Source organism: Melopsittacus undulatus, chromosome 4 (assembly GCF_012275295.1).
Source record: "Melopsittacus undulatus isolate bMelUnd1 chromosome 4, bMelUnd1.mat.Z, whole genome shotgun sequence".
In the NCBI taxonomy this organism is placed as follows: Eukaryota; Metazoa; Chordata; class Aves; order Psittaciformes; family Psittaculidae; genus Melopsittacus; species Melopsittacus undulatus.
In genome coordinates, this window is record NC_047530.1 from 50,975,351 (window position 1) to 50,993,206 (window position 17,856).

At 50.9% G+C, this 17,856-nt stretch overlaps 1 protein-coding gene across 1 annotated transcript in view; it reads left to right on the plus strand.

Moving 5' to 3' along the window:
• The window catches only part of LSP1 (lymphocyte specific protein 1), a 51,253-nt gene that overhangs the window by 8,510 nt on the left and 24,887 nt on the right, over positions 1-17,856 (plus strand). Inside the window, exon 2 of the mRNA XM_005149203.3 lies at positions 17,525-17,677. Within this exon, the coding sequence (XP_005149260.2) occupies positions 17,525-17,677 (153 nt within the window). The remainder of the gene's footprint in view (positions 1-17,524; positions 17,678-17,856) is intronic.

A 17,856-nucleotide genomic window follows, 5' to 3' on the forward strand; every position in this document is an offset into this window, starting at 1 on the left:
TCACTTGGCCTTGGCCCTGCTCTGTAAAACCGGATAGTATCTCACTGCAGTGGCTCAGGTGATAGCTCTCCCTGTTTGCACAGCACCTAATGTAATAGGGACTCTGATCAACTTTAACCATGCAGGGCTGACCAATTAATGCTTACACCACCTCCCTTTGCTACCCTCCTCTCCCTTTCTTAAATCCAGCTTTCAGATATTCCTTTTGGTTCCTTCTCCCTCAGTCCCCTCATCCTTTGTGCTTGTTTGTACTACCCGTGAAGCATCTTCTCTTACAAGGCAGGGAAAGCTGCTTCTTACCCTCTCACTGGAAGGTGAACCAGACTTTGGGGATTTTAGGTTTATGTATGTACCCATGAAGTGCCTCACAGGGAGGGTCCCTCCATTCTGTGTGAAGGTGAGGGGTAGCGGTGGGGTAGATGAAGAGGGGATGTTCCTTCTTGATCTGGTTTCCTTTCCTTCTCATTTCTGGCTCTTTGGATGTCATAGGAAGAAAGTAATCGTTGATCCCAAGCCAAGTACTTCTAGACTTAGTATGACATGGTGTTTGTTGACTCTTTGGATGCAGCCCACAATTATGCATGTTCTTCATGGTGCTCCTCTGAGAGTGTGGGCCAGGAAACAGCTCTGAGCCAAGACAGCTCTCGCCTACAGCACCCCCTCCCTCGACACCCCTGGGGTCACGCGTTGGCTTCAGAATGTCCCCTCCTGACTCATGGCCAGGGCAGGGGAAGGCTTGCTGGGAGCATCATTGGGATTGGATTCCTTCCCCTGCACCCTGAGCTAATTGCACAGTTGAGATGCCCTGCCCTGTTGACAGCACATTTCTGGAGCTTGTAACTAGCTGTTCTGGTGTGAAGGAGACAACGTGCTGCTTTTGGCTGCTAGAAACCCTGTTTCCTTGGGGTTATCTCTGGCTGCTTGTTTTGGCCTCTGTGTTTAGCTGCCCAAAAGTGAGTGCTGGCAGTGAAAGCTGGGCTGGGCTAACTGGTTATTAGGGATGAAGGTGAGCTGAACAACCTGATCCATCAGGCTAACAAGTAAACCCCACCATCTACACAGCTGACGTACCAACTGGTGTGCCACTTTTGCTGGACTGAGGCTCCTAGTGGGCTAGGCAAGTGCTGATGTCTGCCAGACTGGTTTCAAAGTGGGGGTTGCATGTGCATGCTGGAGAGTTTAGGGGTGTCAGGAGAGGGACAGAGGTTTAGGATGGCAGAGGGAAGGATGCATCACTTAGAAGGCTAAACAGAAAGACCATCTACTTCATCGTCCTACAAGGGCTGCTGGTGGAAGGGCAGGTCTGTGGCTGAGGCAGGGTTGCACAGTCCTTGCTGAAGGGGTTAGGCTGTTCCTGTGAGAACATCTTCTATGGGTGGGTTTCCACCATTGACATGTAGGCATGGACCATGTTGTCAGCTGATGGCACTTATAACAGACTGTATGTTGTATGTTGTATGTTGGAGCCCAGCAACGTTGCAGAAAATGACTTTGGCTGCGTTTCTTTGCTAGCAGAGCTTGAGTCTTTTTGTTTCTTTTTCCCTAGACCATGTGTTAGCCTCCAACTGATTTTGCAACTAGTGCTACATAGCAGAGTGATTGTGTAATTAACAGGAACTGGTGCGGCCCTATCTCTCTGGGACTCCCGCCCTCCTCCCCACAGTGATGGAGACAGATTCACTCCCTCACCTTCTCTGCTTCCCCTGCTGCTGGGAAGAGCTCTGGGAAGCTCTCCGGTTCCCTGCAGCGTGTTTCTGGGTGCTCCAGGCATCCCTGCTCCTGCAGTGGGGTGCTGTTTTGCTGTGGAGATTTATGGTGGTTCTCCTAGCTTAAACTGTGCCAAAAAATAACAGATTAATTAATTCTTTGTCTTTCTTCCTGTGTCCGCTGTACTCCTACCCGCTTCCTGATGGGACCGGGAGGTTTGTTTCTGCGAAGGGATTAGGAGCAGCAATGGGACTGATGCTGGCCTTACTGTACTTGGATACGTGGTATGACTCAGACTGATGCACCTGGGCTTGGCAGCAAGCAAGGGAGGAGAGGGGACAGAAGGCACCTCTGTTCTGCAGGGTGATGGTGTGGGGATTCTGCTGCACTGCTCTATTTCCATGGTCCTTTAGGCCCAGCCTTTGTGCTCTTGAATAGTGGGTTTAAATTCTCCCCATGGAGATGGGGATAGCGACTCTGTCCATGTGTCAGTGCACAGTTCCCTCCCTTCCTGCAAGATGTGAGTTTAGAAAGAGAATCCTGCTCTGCTCTCCTTTCCCTGTGGTCCTGCAGGACCCTGCTGATGCTGGATGAAGGATGAGTTTTCTTGTAATATCTGATGTCTTTCTCAAAGATGAAAGCCAGGGAGCAGGGCAGGAAACCTTCCCCAGAGGCTGAGCAGCACAGCCACGTTATGAAGGCAGGAGGATTTTCCAGGTGGAATTCAGTACTGAAAATGTCTTTCCCTGGCAGCAATGCAGAGGTCAGACTGCTGCATGCTTCACTTCTGGTGTTTCCAAATGACAGCAGCACCTTAGACCAGCAAGAGCTAGTGTCACAACCTCTCTCTGGTCCTGGATTTCATCACCCAAGCATGGGTTTTGTCAGCTTTGTTCACTGAAGGCCCCCATGTCTGAGAGTCAGTCAGTCCCAGGCTTGGGGTGAAAGTCTGCCAAGTGCTTGCAGGATGAGGAGCTCACACTGGCACCCTCAGAGAGACAAACCCGGGTGTGGAGGCAAGGCTCTCTTGCTGGGGGAATCAGCAGCTTTTCCCCCTGTCTGTTTACACAGAGGATCTCACCTCCGCTAGGTAGTGGTGTGCCATTGCCATTTCTGCTTCCCACATGCACCAAGCTCCTGCCTTCTCCCGGCCACAGTGGCTGCATTCCTCCTTGCCCCTCCTCAGCTCCCTGCGGATTGCCAGGCATCTCTGCCTCAAATAAGCATGTTGCTGTGATTTCGTTCAGCACTCAGTTGTTGCTGGCCCATGGGTGCCAGCTACGTCCCTGCCTGCCAGGGCTCCTCTGTTGTGCACCTTTGGTTGGCTCAGACCATGGGAGAAGCTGGCAGGTTTGGGCTGATTCTCTCCAAAGAGAAAACCCTATAGGTGCATATTTCATTTTAACTCTGTGGGCAGTTGTGGTGAAGTCAATAGGGATGATCACATGCTTAAACCTAATTATTCCTGTAAGTACTTGCAGGGCTGGGACAGAGTCCTTTTTCAGCAAGAGATCTTTTATGGTGGATCTCTTGCATCTTCTCACCAAATTGAGAAAGAAAAGAAAAAAGCAGTGTGACAGAAAGTGGGCAGCCCAGAGTGGGGCCAGCATCAATATATGTGCCTGGTGGGTTTTGTTGTTCCTGACCACTTAAGGGATGCTTAGTAAATACCTGCAGAAAAAGAAATAAGCTGTTTTGCAATGAAGAGATAGTGGGAAGGAGGACAGGCACTCTCTTCTTGTCTGACTTTAATGCCCTGTCTTGTTATTGAGATTTCTGGGTGTATTTTATGGGCAATTTCCCTATTTCAACTTACCAGGAGGCAAGAAGTGCTCTTGCAGAAGTGATTGAAGAGAAACATGTAAATGAGATGAAAGGGACTGAAAGCAGGAAGAAGGTGTGGGTCTAAGCAGGATGATCCTATCATAACAGCTCCCATCTCAAAGACAGCCAGAGGAACATTGCCACTGACTGTAGGGTAAGCTGGACAGGCTATGCCATGAGCACTGTGATGTGCAACTACAAATTAAGGCTAGAACTTGCAATGTGTAAGTCCAAGCACCTGTTGGTTTGGTATAGAGGAAGATCTTTTCCCCCAAAACCAGGAGATGCAGATTAGGGGGGGGAAAAAAGGCTGTTTTTTCTTTCTAAGCCTGTTCTCATGATGAGACAGCATGAAGAACAATCTTGAATGCATGGCAGATGGGCATTTTGTTTTAGCAGGCGGCAACGTTGTTAATCCTCCATCAAACACTCACACACTTCTTTCATCTCCTGAAATACCAGTGTTTCAAGGAGGCAAGCCATGGTTTTTTGCTCTTACCCAATTTGATGGCTGGGGAAACTGAGGCATGGAAGAGTCAGTCACTTGAGCAGGTGAGGGGGAGGTTTGATAGTAGAAGCAGGCTGCATGCTGCTTGTCTGCCCAGGGCTGCAGCCCAGTGGCTTCCCCCCAAACCCATCTGCTACCTCCATCCCAGGAGAACGTTTATTTGTCCAGTGCAGTGTTTCCCAGCACAAAGCCCATCTCGCATTAATCTGGCTCTTGGTTCACCTTCGGGGATCGTTGGGAGGTGAGCCCTTCATGGAAGACTTCTGCCTGTGAATGACCAGCAGGGCTTTACAGCCCTCCGAGTTAGCAACCTGGATTTCTGCTCTCAAGTTGCTTTGTGTAAGCAGTGGCAAAGGTGGAAAAAAAAAGGAGGGGAACAGGAGGGGGAACGTGAGGGTGTGTGTGTGTGTGTGTGAATTGAAGAAGGGAAGGAGGAGGGGGCTGGAGAAGATGAAGGAGGGAGAGAAGAGAGTTAAAGCAGAGAAGGGCGCGGGAGAAGCCCCCCTCGCTGGGGAGTGTGGAGAACCGGTCTTTGTGCTGCGGGACCCGCTCCGAGCGGTCCTCCCGATTCTCCCGTGACACTTCCACGAGGAGGAGGAGGAGGAAGAGGAGGAGGTGGAGGAGCCAAGCCAGGGGTGTGGAGCAGGGGGGTAGCAGAAACAAAAGGAAACCAGCTGCAGAACTTCCTGAAGGCGGAGAGGGGGACGCGGCAGCGCGCAGGCAAGCGAGCAGGCAGGCAGCTGCCTGCGGCACTGGGGAAGGGGCGGCAGCGGGACCCTGCCGTCACCCAGCCGCGGCCACCATGACCAGCGCAATTCTGAGGCGGAACTCCAGCAAGCAGGGCCTGCAGAATCTCATCAGGTGAGCGCACACCTGTCCGCGGGGACCCCGACCCGGCCCGCGGGTGGGGGGTGCCGGGTGGGAGACAGGAAACGTGCTCCGGATCGACCGTCCTCGGGTCCCTTTAAACCGGCTGCATTTCTCCCTCACCCCGCTGCTTCAGCGGACACGATGCGTTGGATGGAAGGAAAATAGATACCCCAATAGATACCCTTCCTCCCCAAAAGCAATATGAGAAAAGCAGATTTGAACTTACTGATGGCTTTCCCAGGAGCGCACAACTGTGCTGTGACACTCATCTGAGCCTGATTTTCCCCCCTCCTTTCTCCGCAAGGGATGTCTCAGTGTGTGTCTTTTTGTGTCCCCTGAGGGCTGAAGGCTTCTGCCTAGAAAAATGATTTATTTATTTATTTGGGGCTTGGAAACGTACGTTGTGCATGCTGCATGTGCATTTTCAATTCAGAGATCTGTAAAGAGCCAGATCCTCCCAGGGCTGCAAGCTGACATCGCTCTCTTCCATTTAATTAATCGCAATAGTGCTTTGAACCTTTTGCTCGGAGTGTAATTGCCAGAGCTGGGAGGTGGATGGTTCAGCTGGGTTATTCCCATTTGTCAGCCAGAGCTGAGCCCGGGAGGACGGCTACATTGTCTGCTGGCGCTGGGATTCCCTTCCATGTGGTCACTCTGCTCTTCCTCGGGGGCTGGAAATGCCGCTTTTCTCTGTGGGTTTCTGGGATCCTCCTCTGGCTGGTGGTGGTGAGCCATGCTGCTGGCTCCGACTGGGCAGAAGAGAGGCACTCCTCGCCTCTTTAGATTTAATTGAACAGCTGGATGAGTGTAAATGGAATTAGGGAGTGCTGGATTCCCATCCTGTGCCTCGGGCACCTCTTGGCTCCCTTGTGGCCACTGTGTCTGCTGGTCTCCAGCCAGAAGCTGGGAGATGTCAGGGTGGGATTTATTTGGACAGGTGTTTTCCTGTCAGTTTTGGGATTTCCCTGGCTGGTAATGCAGCCTCTAAACCTCATCTTTCAGGTGAGTTGCTTGCCTTGGAAAGGGAGCTGGCTTCTACGGCCGTCCAGTTTCCCCTGCCTTCTCCCTCGGCCCTTTCTGAACAAAGGGGAGTTGGCAGAAAAGCTCCCACTGTTTGCATGGGATGGAAAGTGTGCAGGAGGAGCCAAATCCTCTTCTGTTTGGCCAGTTGCACTCTTTCGTTGGTCTCAGCCCAGAGGGACTGGGATCTCCATTACGCATCCCTGTTTCAGAACAGGGCTTGGTCAGGGACTCATGAGCAGTATGGAAATCTCCATGTTAGGTGTACAGCAGGCAGGGATTGTCTCAAATTTGGGACCAGCTAATACTGAGGAGGGCCAGGCAAATGAATTGGGGTGGGAATCACCTGCTTATAGCTGGGTGGCAAGTTATTTTGCAGGGTGTCAGGTGGGGTCGTGGAGGAGGTATGTGTGCCTCATACACAGAAAAGGGGTGTCCAAAGAGCTGCCCTTGGCACAGCCCAAGCCAAGTGCATTTACCAGTCCTTAATGGTGTCTCCAAATTCCTCCTACTGTGGGTATGGGACTTCTGGTGCTGCAGAGACTCACAGGTGCTTTTACTAGAGGAACTCTGGGATGACATGAGAGTGGGGCTATTACCCTTTTACCTGGCTGAGGGTTGGCTTTGTGGCTGTGTTTTCCAGTCCTACTTACAGACAGGGAGGTGGTGTGTGAAGATCTATGAGGGATTTCATCCATGGTTTACACCCAAATAACCCCATTAATGCTCACATAAATCAACGGGAGGATAGGCAGGATCTGCTCCTTGCAAAGCACAGCTTGTGTTGTATTTTCTCCCAGCAGTTTCCCTCCTAAGCCTGGCCATGAGGCTTGCTCTACAAGACCTGCCACTTCAGGTGCAGGAACAAGCTCCTTCAGTTGTTGAATTATGGCTTGAGGCTCCTGGCTTGAAGATATATTGCTGTCAAGATCGCCATGCTCCGCTTTTATCTGTCCCAAGGTGACTGCAGGCAGAGTGGTTATAGAGTGTAGGTCCTAGGCTCTTCTGATGTACCTGAGTGCATCGGAGATCCGGAGCCCAAGAGTGAAAACAGCTGCCCAGACACACATTTGTGAGCACTAGGGATTTTGGTGTGGTGCTGAGATTCACCTAGCTGCTCCTGCTGTCACCAAGATCTGGGTGACCTCTGTAATCAGAATGACAGGTTAGACTGCTGCAGAGCATCAGCAGGGATAACCAGGGAATTACTTTCTCTGAGCATTGCTCAGCCAAGGGAGCTGCTTGCCAGGCTGTCCTACACCGGGGTTAAAGGATTCTGAACTGAAAGCAGTGTAAAAATCTTGATGGTTTTGGGTTGAAGAGCAGAGTCCCAGTGTTTAGGCATCCAACCTTGTGCTTGAGACAAAACCCCAGCGTTTCAGATGAAGTTGCCTATGCCCATGTGCTAAGCTGATGTGTTCCTGGCTGCTATCACCCAAACATCTGTCCCAGGAGCCAGATTTGCATGGTATGGCTTTTCTGTGGACCATCCTGACAGGATTAGTGCACATTGTGCTTTAGTGTGTCAAAGGCACCACAAGCTGAAGTGCTGAGTCAGCGATCTGGGAAACATTCTTCACCTCTTCCCAGCCTGGATAGAGGTAGGCTGGAAAAATTAGCCCTCCTTGTTCCTCCCTGGCTTTGCAGAAAGTGCAGGCAGGAGCATTCCATTTACATCTGAAAGGCTGGAGGCTGAAGAGAGCTCAGGGCTATGCCTTGAGTGGATGAGTGATTACCTGGGAAAGAATGGCCAGTATCAGGGTTATCTGCTTCCCCCCCTTTGCCCTATGTGCCCAGGCACTCTACTCATCCTCACAGTCAATCAGGATATCCCTGGGGAAAGATTTCTCCCTTTGTAGCACATGAACAGCAGCGATCCCTCACATGCCCACAAGACTTCTTTTTTGTTTTAAGACCTCTCCAAACATGAGCTGCTTAATCTTGTTATTGTGGTCTGGTTTTCCTTATCTTTCTAATGAATTCCAATAAATAAGATAGGGATCCAGCCCCTGTCATGTGGATTCATTCAGTTCGTTATCTGCTCCTGCTGGAATTTTACTCTCCCTCTATTTCACAGAAGAATATGGCTGTTTAATTAACCTACAAATCAGCCTCTCTGTAAATTGGCTGTGCCGCTCCTCGAAACTGGATTATCGGGCCTCTTGGTTGACGCTGTTCCCGCTGAGTGCTGCAGCGGCTGACTGCAGTCACATCCCCATAGCTGGGCTCTGGGTGGGATAAGGGGGTCAAGTGTGCTTGCAGATGGATGTGTGTTAGAAGCACAACTACTCTTGTCTCAGCTGGTTTGGTTTTTATCCAGCATGTGGGTGAATCTTGGGTGACATTAGGAAGTGAACTGTGGTCTGGTCTTGGGGATAAAGGACAGTTTTCTTGCACACTGCTTGTATGCCTCTGGGCACAATGGGGTACCTGTTCCAGAGCAGGGATTCCAGAGCATGGCTGCTTCTCAGGCACCAAATAAACAAGTGTCTATAATTACATGTCTCTGCAATGCTGTTGAGTCTCAAGTGCAAATAATGCTGTGGGGAAGGGGGGGTTGAATCTTGAGGATGAAAACGCTCAGGGAAGAAAATGAGCTAGAAAATTGGATCAGGTTTTAAACCTAATTATTTCCTCCTAGGATGTGCCTTGTGCTTCTTCATCTTCCATGGAGTCATTAACATGGGAAGCTGAACCATGAGATCTGAAATCATGCTTGCACACCCCAGTGTTTTGGCCTTCCATACATGATGAGATGCTTTCAGCCTCCAGCTGATGTCAGCACTCATGGTCCTGGTGGACCAGGCGATTGCATGCCCCTTCTTTCTGCCTGCAATGTGCTGCTGCATTGTTGAGCAATGTCCTGGTGATGCTCATCGTTCCCCAGCATCAAGGGTAGCTTTAAAATTTAAACCCATTGAATTTTGGTGTATGTCATGAGTGTAATATTTAGTTTGATTGGAATCCAGGGGCTTTGCCCACCTCTGCAGGATGCCTTCCTTTCAGCCTGCATTTCCTGGAGCTTGCCAGGATGCATCTCAGCAGGGAAGATGCTACTCCAGTATTTCTGTCTTGACCTTCCGAACACTGAGCTGGGAACAAGGAGCTTGGAATCCTTGGGAAGGCTGGATGATGTTTTGAGCAGGGAGGGCATTTTTGGAGGGGGGTGGTGAGGTGTGGTTGATGGCAGGACATGGTCTGGACACAGTTTGTTGTCTGGAAGGTAGCTACTCCCTCTGGGGGCTATTGTAGCATCTCTTTACTCCACCTCCCTGGTTTGTGGGTAGGTTCGGTGAGTGAGGAAAGCTTGCTGTGAAGAACTGGGGCAGCTCTTTAGGGGAGATGGGGAAGATTAACGTGCAGGATCGAACCAGTAGCAGAGCTTCTGGGTTGGGGAGAAGGGAGGGATGCTAGCATGGGGACAGCAAGGGACACAGAACCTTAATCTGTGCAATTCATGCTTTGCAGTGCTGACTCAACTTGTGATGAGGAGCCTATGGTCCCTGCAGGGTTTACCCACCACGGTGCTCCCTTTCCCAAATCCTCTCTATTTTGGTGCTTTTATTAGTGCTCTTTGTTCCTCTGCATCCCATCACTGGGGCCAGGGAGGAATTTATGGGAGTGGAGGGCAGATGGGAAGAGAGAAGTGACCAGAGCTGCAGGTGGGGAGGAGTGCCCAGGAGAGATCTTTATGCCAGACTGATCACCCAGCTCAGGCAAGGCATGCTTGGGGGCTTTCCATGTCCTATTGAGGCTCAGCTTAGATGGTGCCAGCTGCTTGCAGAGCTATGTCACTGCATTTTGCAAGCCAGGAGAGACCCGGGGCTTTGCAGCCCAGCTGAGCATGGCGCTGGGTGGGCCAGTGCATGGTGTGTACCCACTGCCTGTGTGCCTTGTGGGATGCTCACCCTCTGCTTTTACTCTAAGGAGGGCAGCTTATCCTTCTGCAGTTGCGGTGTCTCCTCCATTCCCAGATTTTCCCAGCCCTGAGGCTTTGTTTCTTCAGAAACACTCCACCTAACACTGACTTTTCCCAGAAGTCAGCTGATGTTTTTTGTTTGCTTTTAGCCTTGCTTGTCTCGGACTTCTACCTGTTCTCAAGCAATTGGATATTCAGGGCCTGAACGTGGGCCTATGAACATTTCTGTGAGCTGTAGTGAGCCTCTACGCCCCTTGGGGCCGCAGCTGCAGGTTATCCGTATCCTTTGGAAGGGTGGAGGATTACTACGTGCATCTGAGTGTGGCTCAGCTGGAAAAGGCACTGAATGGGGAAGCTGAGGTCTGAAGCTTTGCAGCTGGGATGCTGTGTAAGAACAAATTTTCAGCTTCCATACTGCTTTTTTTCCCCTTCTCCCACCATTTGTATGACTGAACCTTTTTGATGGAGAGCACTAAAGTGGGCACCAAACATCATCAGCGCTGTCCCTCAGCTCTATGTCAGGCAGTGGCAACTTGGGCTGCCAAGTGCCTCTGTCCCATAGTGAGAGCCTGAGGGTGACCATGCCCTTCAGCACACGGGTTGCAATCAGTATTCTGGGGTGAAGGCTGTATTTTCTCATGAAGACGTGCTGCTTTAGCACAGCAGGAGCCGAGGGCTTGCTGCTGACTCCAGTTCCTGTTGCAGCACAACCCATCAGCGATGGCTATAAACGAAGAGAGCCTCAACTCTCCCATGGAGCAGAGCAGCACGTTCTCACGGCCTCCCTGCTGCCTCCTGTCAGTGCTTGGGTAGCAAACTCCTTTCTGCTGCTGGGCACTGCAGGGGCTGGGGGGACCACATCTCCCCAAGGGCTGCAAAATGAAGCACTTGTGGCCAAGACAGCAGTGCTATAAAAAGCAGCATGTCTGGTTTGAATCTCACTCTAAATCCCAGCTTGAAGAAGGGGTAAGGCTATTTCTCACCTCTCTAGGTTCAGACTTGTCTAGTATGAGTGTATCAAGAAGGATGCTGCCTGACTGTAGCCAAAGCGAGAAAGCTATGGAAGCTTGCTTCCCTCTGAGACAGGAGCAAAGTACAATAGAAAAGCTGGGCAAGGCAGTCTGAACCTCTCTGACAAGTCTTATTTTCTCTTCTGGCATGCTTTTCCCTTGCAAAAACAGACCCTAGACTTCCTGCTCTTTAGAAAAATCTGATTTCTTGAACCTTAGGGCTGAGATAGAGAGACTGTGAGAAAGGGCCATGGTTTGAGGTTGTGCACAGCACCGATTTCTCACACCTACTGAATACCATGGATCGCTGGAAGGGCTCGAACTCCAGCCCTTTCCTCCCCCCTGCCAAATTCCTGACTGGTGATGTTAATACATTACCGCACCAGCCTATCTGTGTGCTAAGGACCCATGGTCCTTGGGGTGCAATCCATCATCTTGTAAAGGATTCGTTTGGATTCTGTCTGCTATGATTAAACCCAATAATAATAAAAAGAAACAGTTGCTCCCATCTGCTGCCTTGTGCCTCTGTGAGTGGGCTGTGCATCACCCATGATATCTGGAAGCGTGGACCATCCCCTCTGTCTTTCTGGAGCTGCCATCCTGTGAGAGGCAGGAGGGGACAGATGAGGTTCCTGATGAAGGACCAGCCCTGCCTGTGTCCCTCCTCCAAGGTCTGTTCCTGCCATTCACCACCAGGTTTCTCAAAATGTCTCTCATTTTACTTGTGGAAGTAGTAAATTACCAGCTTGGGGTATTCCCTGCCTATCATGCCACAGTGAAAGGTCAGTCTTAGCAGGGAATTAAGTGAAGGCTAAACCAGGCAAAGTTTTATACCTGGCACGTGTGGGTGCATGGCTGTACCTCTGCATATCCTTCTTTGGGCAGAAATGGGATATGCTTTTGTGGAAAAAATCCAAGATTCATCTAAAAAAGAGGAGCTGCATGTGGTTTTCTTTCTCCTGTTCCTGCCTGAGGAAAGTTTGGTCTGTATCATATTCTGCTCAGGCGCCTTGGTGTGTCCTTATCGCCCCATGCGTGACGCCTTTCTGCACACCCCCCCCCCCCCCCCCCCAGCTCCAGTGGGTCAGCAGGGACAGGCTCCATGGCTGCTCCTGGGTGTGAAGCAGCTCTACCCTGCTGCTCACATCTTGAAGGCGAGCCGTGATTTATAGCAGAAACAGGGAGAGGTGGCAGAGACTGTGCAGCTATGGGTGGGGTGGGGAAGCTTGGTATGAGAAAAAGGCTGAGGGTGAAGCATATAGGCACATATTTTTCCTTGCCCTCCCCCCCGTTCAAACTGTGTAGCCTGGACTGCGAGCAGAGCAATGCAGCTGAGGAATTACATGAATGTATGGGAAGGAGCGGCTTGTGCAGCATCTCTGGATGTGTTTGACTGACAAGCTGATCTTTCAGAGCCAGGAGATCCATCTCTCCCGAGACTAGGCTGAAATAAACTACAGGCTGTGACATAATATTTTGTTTTATTTATTTTTGCAGTATCCCTGTATCATACCACTATCCACACCCCCTTCTCTATCCAATGGGAAGGTTACCCAGCTGAAGCCACAGAAACCCATCCATCAAGAAATGTAACTGTTGCTTGTTGTCTGACATGGTGATGGTCATACCATGGATGCTTTGCCAGCCCATGTTCCCTGGTGTCAGGGAGCACATGGTCCCTGTGGTTGCTGATTTTCAGGAGCAGCCTCTTGGCAGAACATTGATCAGGGGGTTGGGATGCCAGCTGGACTTCAGCTCCATTCCCTATGTCTTCTGGCTTTGTGGTGACCTTGGACAAGTCCTTGGGTTAGGGACAGGTTTTTGAAGATCTCTTGATTGGTGGTAAACCTGGGCCTTAGATGGATCTTGGGAAGGAGCTGAGATGCTGAACTTTGATGCTTCATACTGATGCCTGAGGTGTGATGCATCCCCTGGGACACTGTGTTGATGCATCCCTGTGTTGATTTGCAGGGATGGAGAGAAACTGAGCCATGGCAGCATGACCATGCATTGCATGCAAATGTCTTCAGCCATGAAGGGTGAGCTGCACATCCCCATATTCCTGTCAGTCATGTCTGGGCCCTTTATATATGGCAGCAGGAGGAAATTGTTGACAGCCCTAGGCCATATCATATCTAGCACCATGACAAGGCAAGGGAGGCTGCAGTGGATTAGAGGGGAAGGACTCTTGCACAGGTTTCTGGCATCTCCCTTTCTCCTAACCTCAAGAGAGAGACCAAAGGGAAGTCTGCTGGGGCATACAGGGCTACCCTTCTCAGTTCTTCTCTAGTTCATGTAGCCCTATCTCTAATGAGTGATGGTGATAGACACTTTTGCAGGTGATGGGGCAATATGTCTTCTGGGAAAATAGTGTCCATCATTCCATGGGCTGCACATGGCTCCTTCTAAACCCTGTTCCCAAAAACTCTTCCCTCATGAACCTTGGCTCTGCAGGGGGAGCCTACCTGACACAGGCAGCAACCAAAGTCAACACTGTCCTGGTCCTGATACCCCAGCGACCACAGGAGACAGGAATGTCCAGTGTGCCTATAGAGGGTTCCTGGGTTTGTCTGGCATGGGTCTGTAAAGCTCAAACCCTCTGGGAGGCATTTCATTTTCCTTTCTGGAATTAGCTTTAGTGCTGAAGGTTGGGTTTGAGCCAGAAAAGCTTCCTTTGAGCCGTCAGCCGTGCAGAAGACTCCTCAAGTCTGCAACGTTTCCCTTAAACACAGCTCAACTGGTGCCAGAAATTTCCCTTGCCTGAATATTATAATCTCCTCAAGTGCCGGTGAGGAAATGCCCAAAGGAAACTTGACCTTTCCATCAACACTAGCTTGTCTGGAGTGGGCATTCATGACCATGTGGAACAGTGCAGCCAGAGTGTGGATGCCTGTGACATTGTTCTGCAGGAGGAGGAGGTGTTTTGTAGGGCAAATGGAAACAAAACCCCTCCTTGGCTGGGAGTCTGGAGGGAGGTGAAGTCAAGAGCTAGATACAAAACGAGCAGCTGGACCCAGTCAGAGCAGAAGCCTAAGCATCCCAGATGCTTGGCAAGCTGTGACTTTATGGCCAAAGCTGAATCAAGGTGTTTTCTGCCTTGCAGGATCTCCTTGCCTTCTCAGGAAGAGATAAGCCCCTTCCACAAAGAGTGTTTTGCCCCACATCACAGAATCACAGAATGGTTTGGGCTGGAAAGGACCATAAGGTCATCTAGTTCCAACCCCCTTGCCATGGGCAGGCATGCTTCTAGACTGTGTCACCCAAGGCTCCGTCCAACCTGACCTTGAATACTGCCAGGGATGGAGCTTTCACAGCTTCCCTGGGCAACCCATTCCAGTGCCTCACCAACCTCACAGTAAAGAATTTCTTCCTTATATCCAATCTAAACTTCCCCTGTTCAAGTTTTAACCCATTACCCCTTGTCCTATCACTACAGTCCCTAATAAAGAGTCCCTCCCCAGCATCCCTATAGCCCCCCTTCAGATACTGGAAGGCTGCTATGAGGTCTCCACGCAGCCTTCTCTTCTCCAGGCTGAACAGCCCCAACTTTCTCAGCCTGTCTTCATATGGGAGGTACTCCAGTCCCCTGATCATCCACGTGGCCTCCTCTGGACTTGTTCCAACAGTTCCATGTCCTTTTTATGTTGAGGACACCAGAACTGCACACAGTACTCCAAGTGAGGTCTCACGAGAGCAGAGTAGAGGGGCAGGATCACCTCCTTTGACCTGCTGGTCACGCTCCTTTTGATGCAGCCCAGGATACGGTTGGTTTTCTGGGCTGCAAGTGCACACTGAAGCCGGCTCATGTTCAGTTTCTCATCCATCAACACCCCCAGTCAAGACCTCCAAAAGCTGCTGGCTGGCTAAGGACTGCATAAAGAGAAATGCTCCAATCCCATGATGAGGTCCTGCTGGAGCAAGCCTTGCCACAGCTCCTAGCTGCGAGAGCAATAAAGTGATTTTTCTATCCTCCCTTTTCCAGTTCCCATTATGTTTGTGTGAGGGAATAAATTTCCCCTCACATGAAAATTGCTCTATATAGGGGGGTGATTGAACGCAGGAGTGTAGTACTCTGTTGCTCATCTTGCAAGCCTTTAAGCTTTAAGTCTTCTTGTTTACCATTTCTCTATCTTGTGCTGGGTGAGATGAAGTGAGGAGCATTCTGACCCAGCCACAGCTATGAGCCTGTTTCTTCCCCATACTTCTCCAGTCTGGGACTGACCTGGGAATGTGCTGGCTGGAGGTGAAGGCAGAGTGATACGTGGGAAATGATTTCTAGAAATGGGAAAGGCAGTTGTGCAATACTGCTGTGGGCTGAGCACACTGGGTTGCGGAATGTGATTACGAGCAATTAGAACAAACAGGAGACTGCGGCCCCTTCTTAGAAAATGGAGCTGTTTGTAAATTAAATCTTTCCACCATTTTGCTTTGAAAAGCAATTTAACAGCTGACCCCCTCCTCACACTTGGGCTTGTCCAAATCAAAACAGCACATCCTATCTATGGCCCAACAAACCCTTGTAGCTGACCCAAAGGCAGGGCCTTCGGTGAGGTTTAGTTTCTCATTTCTTTGGGGTAATTTTTTGTTTCCTTTTTTTGTTTGTTTTTTTTCACTGAAGATTTCACAAATATTTGTTCTGCTGGGTCAGTCAAATAGGAATTGTCCTTTTCCCTCAGCTTATTGATCTGACTACTGAACCCCAAAGCATCTCTTATTAAACCTTGCTCTGCTGCCAGCCTGTTGGAGCTCTGAATCTGCTAATAGACTGTTTAAGGTGTTTGCTGGAGGATGCACTTATTGCTGAGAGGAGCAGATATGGAGCTTACAGTCCTGATGCGTGCCTGAGCTGCATCCCAGCATGGTGGTGGGCATCTTGGAGGCTGGTTTGCTCTGTGACAAAAGGAGCTGGGAAAGTTCTTTCCCTGCTTTTGCAGAAAAATCCATCTCCCCAAAACGGTCGCCCCCAGCTCTGTCCTCAGCCTGTTTGGAGGATGCAGGGACAGAATAGCGAGCCGGTGAGGTCATGGAGAGAGAGTTAGTCACATCCAACTGGGAAAGGGAGAGGGCTGCCAACCAACGTTGCTCTCACACTGCAGGAAGCTCATGTGGTTCAGAGGGGACCCCCTTCTGGCTCCCCCCAGCACCCTGGCCAAGCCAGGGGGTTGATGCAGCGCTGCCTCTGCAGCAGCTCCCCAAGGAGCTGGAGGAGGGGGCCAGGGAATTAAATCAAAATCTAACTTGTTCTGGCATAAGCATGGACTTTGCTTCTCGTAACTGGGGCAATATGGGAGAGAGGGGGTTAAGAGCCTTTCCAAATCAGAGACTATCTGGAGCTGTCGCACAAGGGAGGGAGATCATGGCAGAGTTTAATGAATGACTTCATTTATATATTAAAAAACCCAACAACAACACGGTGGCTTCCTGCCAGGCCCACAGACAAGGGTTTCTATGGGAACCGGGGGGGAAATAATAAATAGGAGTGTGGGATGAGTAGGGAAGGGAGGAGGGGAGCCCAAGCTCTAGTCTGGGTCCACTTTGCTCAAGGTGGCCAGGGGCAAGACCGGGGAGAAGGGGAAAGGATGGCTGAATTTGCTGCTTGCCAAAGACCCCACCCAAAAAGAGGCAAGCAGTAATTACACTGCCATGGAGCCCTCTCTTGCCTGGTTCTGGGATCTGCTTTGCTCCCTGCTCCCCCGTGAGCTTGGCCGGGATGGGTGGCCTGTATCTGTCCAGCTCAGGGTTGTGGGATCACCCCTAGCCTCCTGCCAGGGTGGTGGGGGGACCACTCCCCCAAGGGGTGCTGCTGCTGGTGGGAGATTGCTTTCCTGATCCCTGTGTCCATGCCTTGCATAAGAGCGTTTCTCTAAATACACTTGCAAGCACCTGGTAAAACAGCCTTCATGGAGTGGGGTGAGGGGGAATCTGCCCCAGCATCAGCCCCAGGTACTACAAGTCAGACCTGCCTTGCTGCAGCTGCCATCACAGACCCTTTGGGTGAGCGGTGATCACGCTGTTGTGTCATGTCCCTTTCTGCCTGCATCCTGGCTGGTGCTGCCACTGTGGAGAGGGAGCCGATCCTATGTGGGGACCAGCACTGATGCAGGAGTGTGGCAGCTGCCTTATCACTTCCTCAGGGGTGTAAGAGGCCATTCTGCTGACAGAGGCACCTGAGATGTCTGGGAGAAGCCAGGGCAGGTTTTTCTTCTCTGCAAGGGTGGAAGGAAGCTGGGCAGGGCAGAGGAGGACATAGCCACTGCCTCCTGCCACTGTTCCCTCTGCTCCTGGCCAGGCAGGAGCATCTCAGCTGCTTAAGGAAACTCACCCTCAAGGTGAAGATTTTGCCCTCCCTGGGCCAAAGCTTGAGATGAGGGTGTCAGATTGAGATTTCTTACATAACACTTCTTCCTTGGCATTGGAAAAGGCTTTCCTGCAGCCCTCTCCTAGTGCATGTGGCCCAACTTATTGTTACACATTGGTCGATCCTGCTGTGGAGCTGTGCCGATGAAGGTTGGGGATGTTGCTTTGAGGACCATGGCTCATGGTGGTAAGACTCCTCTGCTGGAGCCTCCTGTTTGCTGGGGGAAGTCCAGGCACCTCAGAGGGTTATTGCCGGGTTTCACAGGCACTGCCCAGCATTAAGGATGGGTTTTCCCTCTGTCTTGGCAGGCTGACAGCACAGTGGAGTGTGGAAGATGAGGAAGAGGCGGCGAGAGAGCGGCGGCGGCGAGAGAGGGAGAAGCAGCTGAGGTCCCAGGCAGAAGAGGGCTTGAATGGCACCATCTCCTGCTCAGAGAGCTCGGGTCCAGCACAGGAAAACCAGTAAGAAATAACTGTGGATAAATCCTCCAGTGACATATTGTTTCCTTGCAGCAAAACCTTCCTGCATCCACAGAGCGGGTATCTCTCTGGCTGGTTTGGGGAGGTGGAGAAGTTCCCTAATAGATTTGGGTTGAGGGATTTAGCCCAGAGTAACAAAAAGTGTGTTTCTGGTTTGGGCA